Raw genomic sequence first — 22,939 nt, forward strand, 5'->3', positions numbered from 1 at the left:
ATCAGCTGATGTCACAAAGTTCTGTACAGAAACCGAGCCTAAAACCCCAAACAGCAAGCAATGCAGGTGTAGAAGCACAGTGGCTAGGAAAAACTCCCTAGAAAGAACCTTGGAAGAAACCTAGAGAGGAACCAGGCTGAGGGGTGGCCAGCCCTCTTCTGGCTGTGCCGGGGGGAGATTATATGAGAACATGGCCAAGATGTTCAAATGTTCATAGATGACCAGCAGGGTCAAATAATAATAATCACAGTGGTTGTAGAGGGTGCAACAGGTCAGCACCTCAGGAGTAAGAGACAGGTCTGAGACAGGTAGCACGTCCGGTGAACTGGTCAGGGTTCTATAGCCGCAGGCAGAACAGTTGAAACTGGAGCAGCAGCACGACCAGGTGGACTGGGGACAGGAAGTAGTCATCAGGCCAGGTAGTCCTGAGGCATGGTCTTTGGGCTCAGGTCCTCCGAGAGAAAGAAAGAGAGAAAAAGATAACAGATTAAAGCAATTACATTGCTTTAAATAAATCAAAATAGTAAACAATGCATACGCCTTTTAAACATAACATATAAACATCTGACTTGAAGTAAAGATTAAATGATTTATTCCTGCCACAAACCTGGGACATCGAAGAGCACCATATGAACTGTTAATTTTATCCGAGAGTGTACAGATTCTTCTGCTTTTCCATTTTAAGAATTAGACCTGCAGAAATAACAAAATGTAAAACAGCATATTGTGATTTTTGGTTGGTGAGATACAAAAGGAGAAACAACTGGATGCATAAGGTAGGTTTTATATAAAATACCAGGTCAAATCCAGTAGAATGAGAAACACACTTAACAGACTCCAAACCGGGAAGCCTTGCCTAAACACAGCTATATCAACACCCTTCTTGTCAATTTAACAGGTCCATGTTGCTACTGCCATTTGATTGCAGCACATTCAACACTGCATTCAGTCAAACCCAGAATATGCAGGACATCATTACACACGTGAAAAAAAAGGTAGCCTAAACAGTACACATCAACATTTTTAAATGTGTTACTCAGTCTAGATGTCATCCAATCAAGAGAAGAACAAGTGAAGGAAACAGCACAGGGGAACTTGGTGAAAGTAGGGTGGATTTATAGAGTTAAGATGGAGAATTCCAAAGTTTTGGAAGTTGAGGGACCATGGGTCATAAAAGGCATAGTGTGGAATAAGGGGTAGCTAAAGGGATGGTTGGCCATATAATAAACATTAAATGGTGTGTTGTTGTGCTTCTGTACCCCTTTTAGGTCGTTGTCACAAATATCTGGCCCAAGTCCAGTCTAACTCGGGGTCTCAGCATGTCTCCCTCAAAGTCATTCCGTCTCAGTTGCAGCATTCAAATCATGGTCATCATTTGTCTGTGAATCACAACGTTAAAGAAGATAAGTGATCATAGCATTTCCACAAATGATCCATTCACAATACAAATTAAGCAATGAGGACAGCTAGCTCTCAAAGTGCTGCTTCAAATGTCTTCGGGTCTGCGTCTAAAAAAGTCAAGTGCAAAATGGAGGAACAGGCTTGGATTTAATTCAAAGTAGACAAAAATGATAAACTAAGCTATACAATGTGACAAACTACTACACATAAGAAAGACTGTACCACACAGGCCAGTACAATAGCCTACACATGGAGAGGATCCTAAAGGCACATACAGTACCAACTAATACTACTCACCCGACAGACAGAACAGGTGTGGACCAGTGCTGCATTGGCTGTAGGCTTCTGGTCTGCAGCTGCTCTCTTCTTCTTAAAGCCAATTTATGCTTGATCTGAAAATGTGGTCGAGTGCTCTGTATGGAGGGTGTGATGCAATAGCGGACCCTCCGGAGGCATGCAGAGGCCAAATTGAGCTCTGTACCGCATCGCACCACACCTCCCAAATTTTGTAACAATGCGGAGGTTTAGGAATAGCTCCGCACTGACATGATTGGTTGATGGTAAGTGGTGGCATTACGTCCTGTATTAACAAACTCACTTCCTTGACAACTTCCTTCACACAGCTCTACTCAACAGCTCTACGCTGCTCTGCGAAGTGCAAGAAGTATGAATGCCCTGACTTCTGCAGAAGCCGTATCAGCATAAATGCTTCACTGCCAATGCGTATATCAGATTTGACCATGCAGCACCTTTTAGCAGCTGCCGCCTTGTCATCAGTCAACAAGTTCAACTTCTGAGAGTGGAGCATGCATTATATATAATTACCATCTAAATGAATCCCCCCAACCCACCTCCAATTGTACCCATAGTGCAGGAAAATGACTTACAGGGGTGGACAGCTCCAGATCTGAATGGCAGGAGTGTGTATAAGCTTTTGTTTCAGCCCAGCTCATACATGATTACAAATCAGCCTATCGCCGGGATTAGTTATGTTGATCAACATGTTGATCTAACACCTGACTATCAAATCAACACTTTACGTTGTAAAAGTAGTTTTTTTTATTTTTATAATTTGATTATTTTGGTGAGCTCCTTTTTAAAATAGAAACAAAACAAACCAAAAATTGGTGGAATTAACCACATCACTGAGACTCTCAAGGGCCCTTATATATTTTTTACGGGGGAGCGGAAGAATGAGCCAATCATAAACTGGGGATTATTAGGTGACCTTCATGGTTTGGGGGCCAGATTGTGAATTTAGCCAGGACACCAGGGTGTTAACCCCTAGTCTCACAATAAGTGCCATGGGATCTTTAATGACCTCAGAGAGTCAGGACACCCATTGTTAAATCCCATCTGAAAGACAACACTCCTACACAGGGAAGTGTCCCCAATCGCTGCCCTGGGGAATTGGGATATTTTTTAGACCAGAGGAAAGAGTGCCTCCTACTGGCCCTCCAACACCACTTCCAGTAGCATCTGGTCTCCCACCCAGGGACTGACCAGAACCAACCCTGCTTAGCTTCAGAAGCAAGCCAGCAGTGGTATGCAGGGTGGTATGCTGCTGGCAATAATAGCAATTGCACTTTCACCCAAGTAAAAAGTATCATTTTAAAACATTAACTCGTGATAGATCCTTCATAGTAATCAGAGGAATGAAAATTGATGTCAACATTTGAATAGGCTAACTCTGAATGTCTGATAAATACCCTATTTTACCTCAGTCTAACACCAATGGAAAATGGCACCAAATATTTTCCAACTTTTTTCAAACTTGGCAAGTCAGTTAAGAACAAATTCTTATTTTCAAGATTGGCCTACGAAAAGTGGGTTAACTGCCGTATTCAGGGGTAGAACGATATATTTTTTATCTTGTCTGCTCGGGGATTTGATCTTGCAACCTGCAGCCTCAACTAACCTGGTCTTAGCAGCTTTTTAAGTTCTCGATTCGGGGGGAAAAGTGTATCTTATAAATAATATTAGATTTATTTATAAAGCGCTTTTCTTTACAAGTAGTATATCAGTAGGCGTTATACCTTGGCTAGCAGAAAGTGTTGGAAGCAATTTTTCAACTAACCTTTTCTTGCCGATACTTTATGAATGTTCGTGTTCAGTTGCAGGTAGTTCCCCCCAAAAAAATATTCAGAATGTTTTGTATCTGGTGAGAACTAAGAAATGCCTCTTGCTTGTGTGTAGATCTTTGTTTTGGTTGAACTGTGTGATGCACTGTCTACTTCTACACGTGGCCGAGTCGCATAGAAACCACTAGTTCCTGCAAAGATGTTGGAGCAAAACAAGGATTTTACTATCTTTCTGAATATTCTCTGGTGTTTGGAGAACCACCTGCAACTGAACACGGACATTTATAAGTCACACTTTTCTTCAGAATCAATAACTAAGAAAGTATCACCAAGACAAGGTTAGCTGTTTGGAAGGAAAACAATTTCACTCATATTGTAATACATTATAGGTCATATTTCATAGAAACCTTAACCAAGATGCCCTTTTTTACACTGAATACAAATATTAACGCAACATGCAACAATTTTACTGAGTTACAGTTCATATATGGAAATCCGTTTTTTTTTTAAAGAGGCCCTAATCTATGGATTTAACATGACTGGGAATACAAATATGTATCTGTTGGTCACAGATACCTTTCTAAAAAAAGTAGGGGCCTGGATCAGAAAACCAGTCGGTATCTGGTGTGACCATCATTTGCCTCATGCAGCGCAACACATCTCCTTCACATAGTTGATCAGGCTGTTGGTTGTGACCTGTGGAATGTTGTCCGACTCCTCTTCAATGGCTGTTCGAAGTTGCGGGAACTGGCACACGCTGATCCAGAGCATCCCAAACATGCTCAATGGGTGACATGTTTGGTGAGTATGCAGGCCAGGCCATGGAAGAACTGGGACATTATCAGCTTCCAGGAACTGTGTACAGATCCTTTCCACATGGGGCCTTGCATTAACATTCTGAAATATGAGGTGATGGCGGCGAATGAATGATACGGCAATGGGCCTCAGGATCTTGTCATGATATCACTGTGCATTCAAATCGCCATCAATAAAAGAGAAAATCCCATCTTGCCTAACCTCAAGCCACCCGACTGACTGGTTAAAACACTTGGATTCATCCCAAATGGCACCCTATTCCCTATATAGTACCTTATGGGCCCTGAATTGATATTTTCTTTCCTATGGGTCCTGGTCAAAAGCAGCGTACTATAAAAGGGAACGGGGTACCACTTACCACGTTCCGGTTCCGGTTGGAGCGAGTGGTCGCATCTGCACGTCGCTCCAACGGGTAGTATAACTTTTTTCATTATATTTCATTATATCACAACGGTTTGATTTGTCTTATCTTAGCAATTTCTTCTCAGCTAGCTACATAGCCGTCTTTGTATCAAAGATAATTGCGTAATTATCGTATTTCGCCGTCCTAACGTAGTCTTCACTAGCCAGCTAGCTAACGTCCACTGATTAGCTGCACTGAGAAACTTTTACACTCAACTGAACGACTTGATTAGTTTAGTGTTAGCTACCTACATAGCTGTCTTTGCTGTCTTCGTATCATCGTATCATCGTATCCAAGATAATTGTGTTGTTTAGGTTTAGAGTGTGTAGTCTTAGAGTGATTATCTTAATTTACCGAGGTTAGCTAGCCAGCTATTTGTCGTCCTTAACGTAGGTGACTCTGCTAGCTAGCCAACAGCTAGCCAACGCTAGCCAACGTCTTCTGTATAGAACTCAACTACCCGGTCGCATTCACAGGTTGTATCACATTTTCACTTCATTTCATTACAGTACAACGGTTTGATTTGTTTGATCGTAGCTAGCTACTTAGCTAGCTACATAGCCGTCTTTGTATCAAAGATAATTGTGTAGTCTAGAGCGATTTTCTAGGTTCGCTAGCCATCTATTGTCGTTCTTTTAACGCAACGTAACGTAAACAACACTGCTAGCTAGCCTGCTAGCCCCCGAATAGCAACACTGCAGAAACTATTACACTCAACGGAATGACTTGATTAGTGTAGTGTCAACAACGCACCCACTGCCAGCTGGCCTACTTCAGCAGTACTGTATCATTTTAGTCAATAAGATTCTTGCTACGTAGCTTAACTTTCTGAACATTCGAGACGTGTAGTCCACTTGTCATTCCAATCTCCTTTGCATTAGCGTAGCCTCTTCTGTAGCCTGTCAACTATGTGTCTGTTTATCCCTGTTCTCTCCTCTCTGCACAGACCATACAAACGCTCCTCACCGCGTGGCCGCGGCCACCCTACTCTGGTGGTCCCAGCGCGCACGACCCACGTGGAGTTCCAGGTCTCCGGTAGCCTCTGGAACTGCCAATCTGCGGTCAACAAGGCAGAGTTCATCTCAGCCTATGCCTCCCTCCAGTCCCTCGACTTCTTGGCACTGACGGAAACATGGATCACCACAGACAACACTGCTACTCCTACTGCTCTCTCTTCGTCCGCCCACGTGTTCTCGCACACCCCGAGAGCGTCTGGTCAGCGGGGTGGTGGCACCGGGATCCTCATCTCTCCCAAGTGGTCATTCTCTCTTTCTCCCCTTACCCATCTGTCTATCGCCTCCTTTGAATTCCATGCTGTCACAGTTACTAGCCCTTTCAAGCTTAACATCCTTATCATTTATCGCCCTCCAGGTTCCCTCGGAGAGTTCATCAATGAGCTTGATGCCTTGATAAGCTCCTTTCCTGAGGACGGCTCACCTCTCACAGTTCTGGGCGACTTTAACCTCCCCACGTCTACCTTTGACTCTTTCCTCTCTGCCTCCTTCTTTCCACTCCTCTCCTCTTTTGACCTCACCCTCTCACCTTCCCCCCTACTCACAAGGCAGGCAATACGCTCGACCTCATCTTTACTAGATGCTGTTCTTCCACTAACCTCACTGCAACTCCCCTCCAAGTCTCCGACCACTGCCTTGTATCCTTTTCCCTCTCGCTCTCATCCAACACCTCCCACACTGCCCCTACTCGGATGGTATCGCGCCGTCCCAACCTTCGCTCTCTCTCCCCCGCTACTCTCTCCTCTTCCATCCTATCATCTCTTCCCTCCGCTCAAACCTTCTCCCACCTATCTCCTGATTCTGCCTCCTCAACCCTCCTCTCCTCCCTCTCTGCATCCCTTGACTCTCTATGTCCCCTATCCTCCAGGCCGGCTCGGTCCTCCCTCCCGCTCCGTGGCTCGATGACACATTGCGAGCTCACAGAACAAGGCTCCGGGCAGCCGAGCGGAAATGGAGGAAAACTCGCCTCCCTGCGGACCTGGCATCCTTTCACTCCCACCTCTCTACATTTTCCTCCTCTGTCTCTGCTGCTAAAGCCACTTTCTACCACGCTAAATTCCAAGCATCTGCCTCTAACCCTAGGAAGCTCTTTGCCACCTTCTCCTCCCTCCTGAATCCTCCGCCCCTCCCCCCTCCTCCCTCTCTGCAGATGACTTCGTCAACCATTTTGAAAAGAAGGTCGACGACATCCGATCCTCGTTTGCTAAGTCAAACGACACCGCTGGTTCTGCTCACACTGCCCTACCCTGTGCTCTGACCTCTTTCTCCCCTCTCTCTCCAGATGAAATCTCGCGTCTTGTGACGGCCGGCCGCCCAACAACCTGCCCGCTTGACCCTATCCCCTCCTCTCTTCTCCAGACCATTTCCGGAGACCTTCTCCCTTACCTCACCTCGCTCATCAACTCATCCCTGACCGTTGGCTACGTCCCTTCCGTCTTCAAGAGAGCGAGAGTTGCACCCCTTCTGAAAAAACCTACACTCGATCCCTCCGATGTCAACAATTACAGACCAGTATCCCTTCTTTCTTTTCTCTCCAAAACTCTTGAACGTGCCGTCCTTGGCCAGCTCTCCCGCTATCTCTCTCTCTGAATGACCTTCTTGATCCAAATCAGTCAGGTTTCAAGACTAGTCATTCAACTGAGACTGCTCTCCTCTGTATCACGGAGGCGCTCCGCACTGCTAAAGCTAACTCTCTCTCCTCTGCTCTCATCCTTCTAGATCTATCGGCTGCCTTCGATACTGTGAACCATCAGATCCTCCTCTCCACCCTCTCCGAGTTGGGCATCTCCGGCGCGGCCCACGCTTGGATTGCGTCCTACCTGACAGGTCGCTCCTACCAGGTGGCGTGGCGAGAATCTGTCTCCTCACCACGCGCTCTCACCACTGGTGTCCCCAGGGCTCTGTTCTTGGCCCTCTCCTATTCTCGCTATACACCAAGTCACTTGGCTCTGTCATAACCTCACATGGTCTCTCTTATCATTGCTATGCAGACGACACACAATTAATCTTCTCCTTTCCCCCTTCTGATGACCAGGTGGCGAATCGCATCTCTGCATGTCTGGCAGACATATCAGTGTGGATGACGGATCACCACCTCAAGCTGAACCTCGGCAAGACGGAGCTGCTCTTCCTCCCGGGGAAGGACTGCCCGTTCCATGATCTCGCCATCACGGTCGACAACTCCATTGTGTCCTCCTCCCAGAGCGCCAAGAACCTTGGCGTGATCCTGGACAACACCCTGTCGTTCTCAACTAACATCAAGGCGGTGGCCCGTTCCTGTAGGTTCATGCTCTACAACATCCGCAGAGTACGACCCTGCCTCACACAGGAAGCGGCGCAGGTCCTAATCCAGGCACTTGTCATCTCCCGTCTGGATTACTGCAACTCGCTGTTGGCTGGGCTCCCTGCCTGTGCCATTAAACCCCTTCAACTCATCCAGAACGCCGCAGCCCGTCTGGTGTTCAACCTTCCCAAGTTCTCTCACGTCACCCCGCTCCTCCGTTCTCTCCACTGGCTTCCAGTTGAAGCTCGCATCCGCTACAAGACCATGGTGCTTGCCTACGGAGCTGTGAGGGGAACGGCACCTCAGTACCTCCAGGCTCTGATCAGGCCCTACACCCAAACAAGGGCACTGCGTTCATCCACCTCTGGCCTGCTCGCCTCCCTACCACTGAGGAAGTACAGCTCCCGCTCAGCCCAGTCAAAACTGTTCGCTGCCCTGGCCCCCCAATGGTGGAACAAACTCCCTCACGACGCCAGGACAGCGGAGTCAATCACCACCTTCCGGATACACCTGAAACCCCACCTCTTTAAGGAATACCTAGGATAGGTTAAGTAATCCCTCTCACCCCACCCCCCCTAAGTTTTAGATGCACTATTGTTAAGTGACTGTCCCACTGGATGTCATAAGGTGAATGCACCAATTTGTAAGTCGCTCTGGATAAGAGCGTCTGCTAAATGACTTAAATGTAATGTAAAATGTAAATGTAACTTGGGAAGAGTGTTTATCATAATGATTCCTGTTTGGAACGTCAGCCAGGCCATAATACGGCACTTGGCCAGTATCACTACTGAGCTCCCTCCACTTACCATGTTAAACATTCCTAATGTATTCATCTAATAAAACCATATTTTGAGATGAAGTATTAAGGGGTCCTTTACTAGAATTGGAAGTAGCATGGATTTATAGAATTGTTCATTTAAGGTGTCAAAGCAATAACCGTTTTTTTTCAATGGTTATGTATTGACTATCAAATACTTGAATGCAGAGTACAGTGACTATGTGGACACTGACTGGATCTTCATTACACCTTTTATAAAATGTCAAATGACCATGCTTGGATACTATCTGAAATAAAATCATGCTGAACCACACATTTATGAAACATATTACTTTGTCATACAGTGACTGACATGCTTCCAAAATGTTGACAAATGACAACGACAGCCTTCATACACGATCCTTATTTTGAGACACAGTAAAATAAAGAAGCATTTGCAACAATGATAAATTTGCAGCAAAGCAGTAGTTCAATTTTAAATTACTGTTAAAAGCAGCAGAAACTCATACAACAGTCTCAATGATAACTGACATATCCAAACTGGACAATGACTTCAATCAGTGCCTATACTTTCCCTCAAATTTAAACACTTTCCATTTGTTCACATTTTCAATGTAGAGGGGGATGGTATCTTACTGAAATTATTTTAGTTTGTGAATTTGTTTATACACAGCTTGTTGAATCTATTCATTCCAAACATTAATTGCATTTGACAAAGCCACTGAGGTCCTCCAGGAACTTGATGTATTCGTGATGCTCCATGGCAGTGCTCAGCTCAATCAGTTCATCAGCAAACGTGTTGTCAACCCCCCGGTCAGCCAGGAAGTCCATGAGGTGGTCATACAGGGCCTGAGGTAAACCACAAAGGAACGGCCAGTGAGAACTTCAAAATTAAACTGTAACCATGTGATCCGCAATATAATATGGGCTCCTGAGTGGCACAGCGGTCTAAGGCACTGCATCTCAGTGCTAGAGGTGTCACTACAGACCCTGGTTCGATTCCAGGCTCTATCACAAACGACCGTGATTGGGAGTCCCATAGGACAGCGCCCATTTGGCCCAGCGTCACCCAGGTTAGGCAGTCATTGTAAATAAGAATTTGTTCTGAACTTCTTTGGGCTGGGGGCAGTATTGAATAGCTTGGATGAATAAGGTGCCCAGAGTAAACTGTCTGCTACACAGGCCCAGTTGACAATATATGCATATTATTAGTAGATTTGGATAGAAAACACTCCGAAGTCTCTAAAACTGTTTGAATGATGTCTGTGAGTACAACAAAACTCATATGGCAGGCAAAAACCTGAGAAAAAAATCCAACCAGGAAGTGGGAAATCTGAAGTCTGTAGTTTTTCAACTCTTGGCCTATCGAATACACAGTGTCTATGGGGTCAAATTGCACTTCACAAGGCTTCCACTAGATGTCAACAGTCTTTTGAACCTTGTTTGATGCTTCTACTGTGAAGTGGGGGCGAATGAGTCAGAGGTCTGCCAGAGAGCCACGAGCTGGACACGCGCGTTCACGTGAGAGTTAGCTTGAGTTCCATTGCATTTCTACAGACAAAGGAATTCTCCAGTTGGAACATTATTGAAGATTTATGTTAAAAACATTCTAAAGATTGATTCTATACTGGGCTAAACGCGTGAACAAAAAGGAGGTATTTCGAGTAATTATGGACATTATCGAACAAAACAAACATTTGTGGAACTGGGATTCCTGGGAGTGCATTCTGATGAAGATAAGCAAATGTAAGTGTATATTTAGAATGCTATTTCTGACTTCTGTTGACTACACAACATGGCGGATATCTGTTTGGGTTGTTTTGATCTCTGAGCGTCGTACTCAGATTATAGCATGGTGTGCTTTTTCCATAAAGTTTTTTTTAAATCTGACACAGTGGTTGCATTAAGGAGAAGTGTATCTATAATTCCGTGCATAATAGTTGTATCTTTTATCAATGTTTATTGTGAGTATTTCTGTAAATTGATGTGATTTTGCAGAGAGCCACCGGATGTTTTGGAACTACTGAATGTAACCGCGTCAATGTAAACAGATTTTTAAAATATAAATCTGAACTTTATCGAACAAAACATACATGTATTGTGTAACATGAAGTCCTATGAGTGTCATCTGATGAAGATCAAAGGTTAGTGATGAATTTATCTCCATTTATGCTTTTTGTGACTCCTCTCTTTGGCTGGAAAAATGGCTGTTTTTCTGTGACTTCTGCTGCATTAAGACCAATATTGAATATTGTAGGCAGTCAAGTCATCATTGACACTCAGAAGTATTTGTAATGATATTTAATTTGCAGACAGATGGACCAAGATACAGTACTTACCCAATCCAGAGAGTCTGTGTTGAGTGTGTAGGCGGTCTCCTTCCACTCTACATCTCCCTCAGGCTGGAAGCTGACCTCACGGATGGCAAAAATATCACTCTCCTCTTCCCCTTCACCATGGATTGCCTGCAAAATGTATTTAGCCTAACATTGTCAGATATATTGCTTATTAACTAAATGTGGTAAGAAACAAAGCAATAAAGCCTTAGGTGATTAGCAACTGAGGGGGAATGCTTCCCAATTATGTAGATAAAGATGTATTTTGTTTCAACTTAGTCTGGACTATACATGGAGCCAATGATGATTCACTTGTAGGATAACTTACCTCATCTTCAGGATAATGGCAGTCAAACACCAAGGAATGTTTTGCCGCCTGTTTTGTCACCTCGACAACGAAGTTGGGAGAAGACACAATATCTGGCTTTAAGGAAACAAAATACACATGGTTCAAAACCTAAACAATGTAACAGTGCAACACGTTCAGTGCAGTGTGTGTCCATTTCGGAAAAGACAGTAAAAAGAGGTTTACCTCATTCTCTGCAGACTTCTGTCCCTGTGCGTGTTCAGCCTCCTCTTCAAACTTAGGGGGAATACTGTTGTTGACGTTGAATGTGACGGTCACTCTAAGTAAAAGGACAAGAGGTCAGACAATGGAGAGTCGCTTATAGAAAATGTAGTTCAAATTACTTTCAAATCATGTTAACTGGGTTCATTTTGTGCAGTTATGGATTTATTAATACAACATCTAGGTTAATTATTAGTCAAATAAAATGTCTGCAGGGATTGCATCAGTACCGGTCATTTACTAATCTACTTGGTGTAGCAGGCAGGGATAAACTCATATCTAGATGGCCTTACTTTTCTCCAGAAATTGTCCTAATGAGTTTGGCTTCTGTGCCGTTCTGCTGTAGCTCCCACCCTCCAGACATCTTGGGAAGAGTACTGCTTTTCTGGATCTTCTTCTCTTCTTTGATTTCATCCAAAAGGAAATTTCCAAAGGCTTTGTCTCCTGAAACCGAGCAATTATATAGGATCTTAGAACAGAAGATAAGTCAGTATTAGCTACATGCTAGTCATATATAGCATCGCAGTGCTAGAGGCGTGACTACAGACCCTGGTTCAATCCCAGGCTGTATCACAACCGGCCGTGATCGGAAGTCCCACAGGGCGGCGCACAATTGGCCCACTGTCGTCCAGGTTAGGGGAGGATTTGGCTGGGATAGGCAGTCATTGCAAATAAGAATTTGTTCTTAAAAGACTTGCCTAGTTAAATACAGGTTAAAACTGTATATACACAATGTCCCAGATTATGACCAACCCCTATACATTGCACCCACCAATGTTCCATTCCCATGGTCACATGTGCATTGACTTACACACAGGTCCAGATGTAGATGCCATCAAGAATAACCAGCCAGCTAATATCACTTTCAATAGTTACTGATCTTTTCATTATCAGCTTAGCCTTCCGCACTGCTCTAGAACAAGCGGTCTTAACTGATAAACTAACTAGCTATGAATATGACTAGCTACGGGTAGATGTACACAAACGAATGTTCCAAACAGTGGGTGAAACGCATTTCGTCAAACCTGTCAGCTACATGACAACGGTTAAGGGTTATTCCTCCATTGCTTTACATACAGGTAACTATAGTAATTATATTCAACAAGTGCAATTTTAGTCCTATTTAGAAGGTTAGGAGAGCATTTCCACTAACCCTAACCTTAATTTCCAACCTTAACCTAATTATCTTGACCTGCTGCGTAAATATAGCCGTATAGAAGTGGTGTGTTTTAAGGAATGTCATATTTAGCTAGCAGCTAGATAGCTAACATTAGCTAGCGTACTCACACAACAGTAGATACTTAATCCAGCTAGTTATTACCTTCTGTGTGTAGTGATCCACATCCACACGACACAGGAGTAAATCCTTTTGAACTGAAGAGTTTTGGTCTGTATACCGATGCTGCCCCGTTATGGCTCATCATCCAGAGAGACCGGCTGAAAGGCCGTATGGTTCCGGAGTTTGGAGAACATAATGTCGATCTCGTGAGCGGCTGGAGAGTTCGGGCCGAAAACATTGTGGTTGTAGAAATCCGAACTGCAGTACTCACCGTTCGGGAAAGAGACTTTAGCATGTTTATAGATTGGTAAATTTGACTAGAAAATAAAATACAATAGTAAAATAAACTCAGAGTATCAGTTACCCAATACTGACGTTACAGACAGATTACTACCCGAGAAAACACGTGGGAAGGACACCCTGACCTCCTCAAACTTTGAACCGGAAGTGGGCCCAAGGTCCAGCCCACTGAGGTTTTGCAACCTTTTTTTGTAATCTTTTTGGGGAAAATAATAGGTATTAAAATATCTTAAATATTGGACCCTTTCCCCCCCAATTTTCGCCGAAAATGACATGCCCAAATCTAACTGCCTGTAGCTCAGGACCTGAAGCAAGGATATGTGTATATTCTTGATACCATTTGAAAGGAAACACAGAGGTTTGTGGAAATGTGAAAATAATGTATGAGAATAGAACACGTTAGATCTGGTAAAATATAATACAAACAAAAAACATGCATTTTCTATTTTGTTTTCCTTCGTTATTTTTTAAATGAGAGAAAGGCTGTTATATCACCCAGGAGTGTAGGCGCAATTCAGATTTGAGCCACTAGATGGGAGCAGTGTATGCGTAAAGTTTTAGACTGATCCAAATAAATAAAATTAAATATGATTTGTCACATACACATGGTTAGCAGATGTTAATGCGAGACAATGCAGTAATAACCAACGAGTAATCTAACCTAACAATTCCACAACAACTGCCTTATCCACACAAGTGTAAAAAAGGGATGAAGAATATGTACATAAAAATATATGAATGAGTGATGGCACAGAACGGCATAGGCAAGATGCAGTAGATGGTTTTGAGTACAGTATATACATATGAGATGAGTAATGTAGGGTATGTAAACATTATATTAAGTGGCATTGTTTAAAGTGGCTTGTGATACATTTTTACATCAATTTTTCCATTATTAAAGTGACTGGAGTTGAGTCAGTATGTTGGCAGCAGCCACTCGATGTTAGTGGTGGCTGTTTAACAGTCTGATGGCCTTGAGATAGAAGCTGTTTTTCAGTCTCTCGGTCCCTGCTTTGATTCATCTGTACTGACCTCGCCTTCTGGATGATAGCGGGGTGAACAGGCAGTGGCTCGGGTGGTTGTTGTCCTTGATGATCTTTATGGCCTTCCTGTGACAGGTGTCGGTGTAGGTGTCCTGGAGGGCAGGTAGTTTGCCCCCGGTGATGCGATGTGCAGACCTCACTACCCTCTGGAGAGCCATATGGTTGTGGGCGGAGCAGTTGCCATACCAGGCGGTGATACAGCCCGACAGGATGGTCTCGATTGTGCATCTGTAGATGTTTGTGAGTGCTTTTGGTGACAAACCGAATTTCTTCAGCCTCCTGAGTTTGAAGAGGTGCAGCTACGCCTTGTTCACCACGCTGTCTGTGTGGGTGGACCAATTCAGTTTGTCCGTGATGTGTACGCCGATGAACTTAAACTTACTACCCTCTCCACTACTGTCCCGTCGATGTGGATAGGGGGGTGCTCCCTCTACGGTTTCCTGAAGTCCACGATCATCTCCTTTGTTTTGTTGACGTTGAGTGTGAGGTTATCTTCCTGCACCCCACTCCGAGGGCCCTCACCTCCTCCCTGTAGGCCGTCTCGTTGTTGTTGGTAATCAAGCCTAACACTGTAGTGTCGTTTGCAAACTTGATGATTGAGTTGGAGGTGTGCATGACCACGCAGTCGTGGGTGACCAGGGAGTACAGGAGAGGGCTCAGAACGCACCCTTGTGGGGCCCCAGTGTTGAGGATCAGCGGGGTGGAGATGTTGATACCTACCCTCACCACCTGGGGGCGGCCCGTCAGGAAGTCCAGTAGCCAGTTGCACAGGGCGGGATCGAGACCCAGGGTCTCGAGCTTGATGACGAGCTTGGAGGGTACTATGGTGTTAAATGCTGAGCTGTAGTCGATGAACAGCATTCTCACATAGATATTTATCTTGTCCAGATGGGTTAGGGCAGTGTGCAGTGTGGTTTGCGATTGCGTCATCTATTGGGGCGGTAAGCAAATTGGAGTGGGTCTAGGGTGTCAGGTAGGGTGGAGGTGATATGGTCCTTGACTAGTATCTCAAAGCACTTCATGATGACGGACATGAGTGCTACGGGGGGCGGTGGTCATTTAGCTCAGTTACCTTAGCTGTCTTTGGAACAGGAACAATGGTGGTCCTCTTGAAGCATGTAGGAACAGCAGACTGGGATAAGGATTGAATGAATATGTCCGTAAACACTCCAGCCAGCTGGTCTGCGCATGCTCTGAGGACGCGGCTGGGGATGCCGTCTGGGCCTACAGCCTTGCGAGGGTTAACACCTTTAAATGTTTTTTACTCACGTTGGCTGCAGTGAAGGAGAGTCCACAGGTTTTGGTAGTGGGCCGTGTCCGTGGCACTGTATTGTCCTCAAAGCGAGCAAAGAAGTTGTTTAGTCTGTCTGGTGCGCAAGACACCCTGGTCTCCGACAGGGCTGGTTTTCCTTTTGTAATACGTGATTGACTGTAGACCCTGCCACATACCTCTTGTGTCTGAGCCGTTGAATTGCGACTCTACTTTGTCTCTATACTGACGCTTAGCTTGTTTGATTGCCTTGCGGAGGGAATAGCTAAACTGTTTGTATTCATATTTCCGGTCACCCTACCCTTGTTAAAAGCAGTGGTTCGCGCTTTCAGTTTCGCGTGAATGCTGCCATAAATCCACGGTTTCTGGTTTTGGAATGTTTTAATAGTTGCTGTGGGTAAGACATCACTGGTGCACTTGCTATTAAACTCGCTCACCGAAACAGCGTATTCGTCAATGTTGTTGTTTGATGGAATGCGGAACATATCCCAAACCACGTGATCGAAGCAATCTTGAAGCGTTGAATCAGATTGATTGGACCAGCATTGAACAGACCTGAGCGCAGGAGCTTCCTGTTTTAGTCTCTGTCTATAGGCTGGGACAAAATGGAGTCGTGGTCAGCTTTTCCAAAAGGAGGGCGGGGGAGGGCCTTATATGCGTCGCGGAAGTTAGAATAACAATGATCCAGGGTTTTACCAGCCCTGGTAGCACAATCAATATGCTGATAGAATTTAGGGAGTCTTGTTTTCAGATTAGCCTTGTTAAAATCCGCAGCTACAATGAATTCAGCCTCAGGATATGTGGTCTCACTTTACAGAGAGTCAAATAAAGTCTGTTCGGGGCTATCGATGTGTCTGCTTGGGGGGGGAACATATGCGGCTGTGATTATATTCGAAGAGAATTCTCTTGGTAGATAATGCGGTCGACATTTGATTGTGAGGAGTTCTAAGTCAGGTGAACAGAAGGACTTGAGTTCATAAGGCATACCCCCCCCCGCTCCTCTTCTTACCAGAAATATGCTTGTTTCTGTCGGCGCGATGCGTAAAGAAACCAGCTGGCTGTACCGACTCCGATAGAGTGTCTCGAGTGAGCCATGTTTCCGTGAAGCAAAGAACGTTACAGTTTCTTATGTCTCTCTGGAATGCTACCCTTGCTCGGATTTTATCAACCTTGTTGTCAAGAGACTGGACATTGGCGAATTGTATGCTCGGAGCGGTGAGCGATGTGCCCGTCTCTGGAGCCTGACCAGAATAATTAACCATTGCATTACTGTTCAAAATGTTGTCAAATTGGTCAACTGATACATTTTCAAGTACATAACTATAGAGAACATACAACAATTGTATGGCAATAAGAAATGTAAGTTTATACACTCCCAGGAATGTCAAATGAGGGATAATTAGCTTCCCTAAAAGACACTAACCTTCACACATCTAGATAGGGGGGTTCAAACTATAGAACCCAGTTCTTACATTTGAATTTAAAAATGGATTTTATCTAACAAAACCTTTGTTGTTGTGCACTCTCCTCAAACAATAGCATGGTCTTTTTTCACTGTAATAGCTACTGTACATTTGACAGTGCAGTTAGATTAGCAATAATATAAGCTTTCTGCCCATATAAGACATGTACTTGAAAATGTTCTTGTTACTTACAATGTCATGCTAATCACATTAGCGCACGTTAGCTCAAGCGTCCCGTGGGGGGGCGATCCCGTAGAGTTAGAAAAGAATAGGAGGCCCAACTTTGCAGAAAAACTGTGGTCTTCCTCCAGCAGGTGCCATTTTTTCATTGTTTCGCCCACCAATCAAAGAGTTTTTGTATGGAGGTCAATGAGAGTGTCGAATTTGGTCAACAATTATTTTTATGTATCTGAGGTTTATTTGATAAAAAATAAGTTTCGTAATACTTAAGTTGTTACGAGTGTATTGATATAAGTAGAACACGTGACATCCCAGCAACTTTGAGAAAAAACACTTTATATGTTACGGTTTTCATGTGGTGAAGGAGAGTCGGACCAAACTGCAGCGTGTATATTGCGATCCATGTTTAATAAACAATGTAGACACGAAAAAACACAAACACTACAAAACAATAAACGTAACGAAAACCGAAACAGCCTATACTTTGTGTAAACTAACACAGAACAAGGACATCTGGACACTAAGGACAATCACCCACAACACAACCAAAGAATATGGCTGCCTAAATATGGTTCCCAATCAGAGACAACGATAAACACCTGACTCTGATTGAGAACCACTCAAGACAGCCATAGACTCTGCTAGATCACCCCACTAGCTACAATCCCACTATATACCAAAACCCCAAGAAAAAATACACCACAATACAAAAACCCCATGCCACACCCTGGCCTGACCCAATACATAAAGATAAACACAACATACTTCGACCAGGGCGTGACAGAACCCCCCCCCCCTAAGGTGCGGACTCCCGAACGCACCTCAAAACAGGGAGGGTCCGGGTGGGCGTCTGTCCATGGTGGCGGCTCCGGCGCGGGACGCGGACCACTCAAACACTGTCTTAGTCCCTCCTCCTCGCGTCCCTGGATAGTCCACCCTTGCCGCCGACCATGGCCTAGTAGTCCTCACCCAGAACCCTACTGGACTGAGGAGCAGCTCGGGACTGAGGGGCAGCTCGGGACTGAGGGGCAGCTCAGGAGTGAGAGGAAGCTCAGGAGTGAGAGGAAGCTCAGGAGTGAGAGGAAGCTCAGGAGTGAGAGGAAGCTCAGGAGTGAGAGGAAGCTCAGGCAGGTAGATAGATCTACCAGATCATGGCTGGCTGGTGGTCTCAGCAGATCCTGGCTGACTGGCAGATCCTGGCTGACTGGTGGATCCTGGCCGACTGGCGGATCCTGGCCGACTGGCGGATCTGGCAGATCTGGAAGAGTCTGGTTGACTGGCAGATCTGGAAGAGTCTGGTTGACTGGCAGATCTGGAAGAGTCTGGTTGACTGGCAGATCTGGAAGAGTCTGGTTGACTGGCAGATCTGGAAGAGTCTGGTTGACTGGCAGATCTGGAAGAGTCTGGTTGACTGGCAGATCTGGAAGAGTCTGGCTGACTGGCAGATCTGGAAGATTCTGGCTGACTGGCAGATCTGGAAGATTCTGGCTGACTGGCGGATCCTGGCTGACTGGCAGATCCTGGCCGACTGGCAGATCCTGGCCGACTGGCAGATCCTGGCCGACTGGCAGATCAGGCGGCACTGGCAGATCAGGCGGCACTGGCAGATCAGGCGGCGCTGGGCAGACTGGCGGCGCTGGGCAGACTGGCAGCGCTGGGCAGACTGGCGGCGCTGGGCAGACTGGCGGCGCTGGGCAGACTGGCGGCACTGGCGGCGCTGGACAGACTGGCGGCACTGGGCAGACTGGCGGCACTGGGCAGACTGGCGGCACTGGTGGCGCTGGGCAGACTGAAAGATCTGGCTGCTCCATGCTAACTGTCGGCTCTGGCTGCTCCACGCTGACTCGTGGCTCTGGCTGCTCCACGCTGACTGGCGGCTCTGACTGCTCCATGTGGGCTGACAGCTCTGGCGGCTTCTTACAGACTGGCAGCTCCTTGCAGACTGACATCTCTGGCTGCTTCATGCAGACTGACAGCTCTGGCTGCTTCGTGCAGACTGACATCTCTGGCTGCTTCGTGCAGACTGACATCTCTGGCTGCTTCGTGCAGACAGACAGCTCTGGCTGATCCATGCAGACTAACTTCTCTGGCTGCTCCATGTGGGCTGACACTTCTCACGGCTTCTTACAGACTGGCAGCTCCTTGCAGACTGACAGCTCCTTACAGACTGACATCTCTGGCTGCTTCATGCAGACTGACAGCTCTGGCTGCTTCATGCAGACTGGCAGCTCCTTGCAGACTGACAGCTCCTTACAGACTGGCAGCTCCTTGCAGACTGGCAGCTCCTTGCAGACTGGCAGCTCCTTGCAGACTGACAGCTCCTTGCAGACTGACAGCTCTGGCTGCTTCATGCAGACTTACAGCTCTGGCTGCTCCATGCAGACTGACATCTCTGGCTGCTTCATGCAGACTGACAGCTCTGGCTGCGCTGAGCAGACAGGAGACTCCAGCAGCGCTGTAGAGGAAGAAGGCTCTAGCTGCACTGAACAGGCGGGAGACTCCGGTAGCGCAGGAGAGGAGAAAGGCTCTGATAGCGCTGAACAGGCGGGAGGCTCCGGCAGCACAGGAGAGGCGAGGCGCACTGTAGGCCTGATGCGTGGTGTTTGCACTGGTGGTACTGGGCCGTGGACACGCACAGGAAGCCTGGTGCGGGGAGCTGCTACCGGAGGGCTGGTGTGTGGAGGTGGCACAGGATGGGCTAGACCGTGAAGGCGTACTGGAGATCTTGAGAGCAGTGTTGGCACAGGACGTGCAAGGCTAGGGATGTGCACAGGAGGCCTGGTGCGTGAGGCTGGCACCAACTTCACCAGCCGACTAACACGCACCTCAGGACGAGTATGGAGCGCTGACCCAGGTGCCATCAAATCCCTGACACGTTCCGTCGGGTGAATTCCATGCAAAAAGCACCAACACACCGGTTCTGGTCTCCTCCTTTGCTCCTCACGATAAACAGGGAGAGTTGGCTCAGGTTTGACTCCTGACTCTGCCACATTCTCCCTGAGCCCCCCAAGAAATTTTTGGGGCTGAATCTCAGGCTTCCATCCGCTCTGCCGTGCTAGCTCCTCATAATGCCGCCTCTCTGCTTTTGCTGCCTCCAGCTAGGCTTTGGGGCGACAATAATCTCCAGGCTGTTCCCAGGGTCCTTTCCCGTCTAGAATCTCCTCCCAAGTCCATTTCTCCAAGTAGTGCAGCCTCCCACTGTAGTTGCTGCTGCTCCTGCTGCTGCTGCCTCTGTTGCCTCTCCTGCGGCTCCTGCCTGTTGACACGCTGCTTGGTCCGGTTGTGGTGGGTGATTCTGTTACGGTTTTCATGTGGTGAAGGAGAGTCGGACCAAACTGCAGCGTGTATATTGCGATCCATGTTTAATAAACAACGTTGACACGAAAAAACACAAACACTACAAAACAATAAACGTAACGAAAACCGAAACAGCCTATACTTTGTGTAAACTAACACAGAACAAGGACATCTGGACACTAAGGACAATCACCCACAACACAACCAAAGAATATGGCTGCCTAAATATGGTTCCCAATCAGAGACAAGGATAAACACCTGACTCTGATTGAGAACCACTCCAGACAGCCATAGACTCTGCTAGATCACCCCACTAGCTACAATCCCACTATATACCAAAACCCCAAGACAAAACACACCACAATACAAAAACCCCATGCCACACCCTGGCCTGACCCAATACATAAAGATAAACACAAAATACTTCGACCAGGGCGTGACATTATATCAGAGTTGTCTCGAGATGGCTATGCATATTAATAGCATGAGGCTAGTATAGCATAGCATCTCTCTCCATTGAATACAGGCAATTGACGTCAACAACCCTCATCAAATATTTAAAATAGGATTCAAAAAATGACATGTATCCACCAATCCAAAGAATGGAAAGGCGGGAGCTAGACAGCCCATCTTTCCGCTCTGTTAAATTAGATGGGGAGTAGCGGTGAACCGAAACCTTCAAGTCTTTCCACAGAAAGTATTATTGACTTTATATTTCAATCTTGTCTCATCGCTGCAACTCTCCAATGGGCTCGGGAGGTGAAGGTCAAGTCATGCATCCTCTGAAACATGACCTGCCAAACCGCACTTCTTAACATTGTGTCAGAGGAAACACCATTCAACTGACGATGAGGTTAGCCTGCCACAAGAGCGTGACGAGCCAAGTAAAGCCCCCCCCCATCCAAACCAGTACGACGCTGGGCCAATTGTGAGCCATCCTATGGGACTCCCGATCGGTTGTGATACAGCCTGGGATCGAACCCGGGTCTGTGGTGACACCTCTAGAATGGCTTCAGAACAAGAATGTGAAAGTCCTTGAGTGGCCCAGCCAAAGCCCAGACTTGAATCCCATTGAAAATCTGTGAAACAGGCCTTAGACCACTGTGCCATTCAGGAGGCCCTGTTTCACAGGTTTTCAATGGGATTCAAGTCTGGGCTTTGGCTGGGCCACTCAAAGGACTTTCACATTCTTGTTCTGAAGCCATTCTAGTGTTGTTTTGGCAATCATTGTCCTGTTGGAATGTAAATCTTATCCCCAGTCTAAGGTCGTTTGCACTCGGAAGCAGGTTCTCATCAAGGATTTGCCTGTATTTGGCTCTAATCATTGTTCCCTCTATTCTTACCAGTCTCCCAGTCACTGCCACTGAAAAGCATCCCCATAGCATGATGCTGCCACCACAATGCTTCACACACTCTCCCATAAAGCCCAGATTGGTGAAGTGCTCTAGAGACTGTTGTCCTTCTGGCAAGTTCTCCCATCTTAGCCAAGGAACTCTGTAGTTCTTTCAGTATGGTCATTGGGTTCTTGGTCACATCCCTGACCAAGGTCATTCTTGCCCGGTTGCTCAGTTTGGTCAGAGGGCCAGCTCTAGGCAGTGTCATAACAATGAATGGAGGCAAATACAGGCATATCCTTGATGAGAACCTGCTTCCAAGTGCAAACGATCTTAGACTGGGGATAAGATTTACATTCCAAATGGATAATTATTATTATTGTTTTTTTCAACCTTTATTTAACTAGGCATGTCAGTTAAATAACAAATTCTTATGTTCAATGACAGCCTAGAAACAGTGGGTTAACTGCCTTGTTTCTTGGGCAGAACAATATATTTTTACCTTGTCAGCGCAAGGATTTGATCTTGCAACCTTTACGGTTATTAGTCCAACGCTCTAAGCACTAGTCTACCTGTCAACCCAAGCAATGACCCCAAGCATACAGCCAAAGCAAAGCTGGAATGGCTTCAGAGAAATAATATGAAAGTCCTTGAGTATCCCAGCCAAAGCCGACTATAATCCCATTGAAAATCTGTGGAAAGACTTGGAAGATTGCGATTCACTGCCCCATCTAACTTAATTAACAGAGCTTAAGAAAATCTGCAAGGACGAATGGGAGCAAATCCCCAAATTCAGATGTGCAAAGCTGATACAGGTATAGATATACAGATATGGACATAGCGATTACTCAAAGCTGTAATAGGCGCCAAAAGTGCTTCTATAATGTATTGATTCAGGGATGTGAATACTTATGTAAATTAGATATTTCTGCATTTCATTTTCAATACATTTAGACAAAAATGTCTAAAAACATATTACTTTGTCATCATGGTATTGATCAATTTTGAATTCAGGCTGTAACACAACTAAATGCAGTCAGGGATCAGCAACCCTGGATCAATTAGTGTTAATAAGTGCCTTGCTCAAAGGGCA

The 22,939-nt window shown here is 45.8% G+C and overlaps 1 protein-coding gene and 1 long non-coding RNA gene across 3 annotated transcripts; both read right to left on the reverse strand.

The window, feature by feature from the left end:
• Nucleotides 1-377: 377 nt before the first annotated feature.
• LOC123998579 lies at nt 378-2,559 on the reverse strand. Its single transcript, XR_006832289.1, has 3 exons — nt 1,699-2,559; nt 1,260-1,379; nt 378-693 (listed from the first exon to the last, which is right to left on the reverse strand). It is a non-coding gene; the product is annotated as an uncharacterized LOC123998579 (long non-coding RNA).
• A 6,450-nt stretch (nt 2,560-9,009) lies between these two features.
• LOC123999623 (complement component 1 Q subcomponent-binding protein, mitochondrial-like) lies at nt 9,010-13,407 on the reverse strand. 2 transcript variants are annotated; one of them, XM_046305558.1, is made up of 6 exons: nt 13,002-13,407; nt 11,974-12,124; nt 11,645-11,738; nt 11,441-11,536; nt 11,116-11,259; nt 9,010-9,625 (listed from the first exon to the last, which is right to left on the reverse strand). In XM_046305558.1, exons 1-6 carry the CDS (start codon nt 13,252-13,254, stop codon nt 9,476-9,478), a joined length of 888 nt encoding a protein of 295 aa, XP_046161514.1. In that variant the 5' UTR covers nt 13,255-13,407; the 3' UTR covers nt 9,010-9,475. The 2 variants fall into 2 exon arrangements, with proteins under 2 accessions (XP_046161514.1, XP_046161515.1); XM_046305559.1 differs by having other exon boundaries at nt 11,116-11,241; nt 13,002-13,406.
• Nucleotides 13,408-22,939: the final 9,532 nt, after the last annotated feature.

This window comes from Oncorhynchus gorbuscha, linkage group LG16, assembly GCF_021184085.1.
Source record: "Oncorhynchus gorbuscha isolate QuinsamMale2020 ecotype Even-year linkage group LG16, OgorEven_v1.0, whole genome shotgun sequence".
In the NCBI taxonomy this organism is placed as follows: domain Eukaryota; kingdom Metazoa; phylum Chordata; class Actinopteri; order Salmoniformes; family Salmonidae; genus Oncorhynchus; species Oncorhynchus gorbuscha.

Bases quoted from the DNA above. Each gene is read 5' to 3' on its own strand.
- LOC123999623 (XM_046305558.1), bottom strand. From the start codon at position 13,254: ATGCTAAAGTCTCTTTCCCGAACGGTGAGTACTGCAGTTCGGATTTCT. The intron at 12,125-13,001 runs GTAATAACTAGC...GCTCGGTTTCAG, and splicing joins TGGATCACTACACACAGAAG to GAGACAAAGCCTTTGGAAAT. The intron at 11,537-11,644 runs GTAAACCTCTTT...GTTTCCTTAAAG, and splicing joins AGAAGTCTGCAGAGAATGAG to CCAGATATTGTGTCTTCTCC.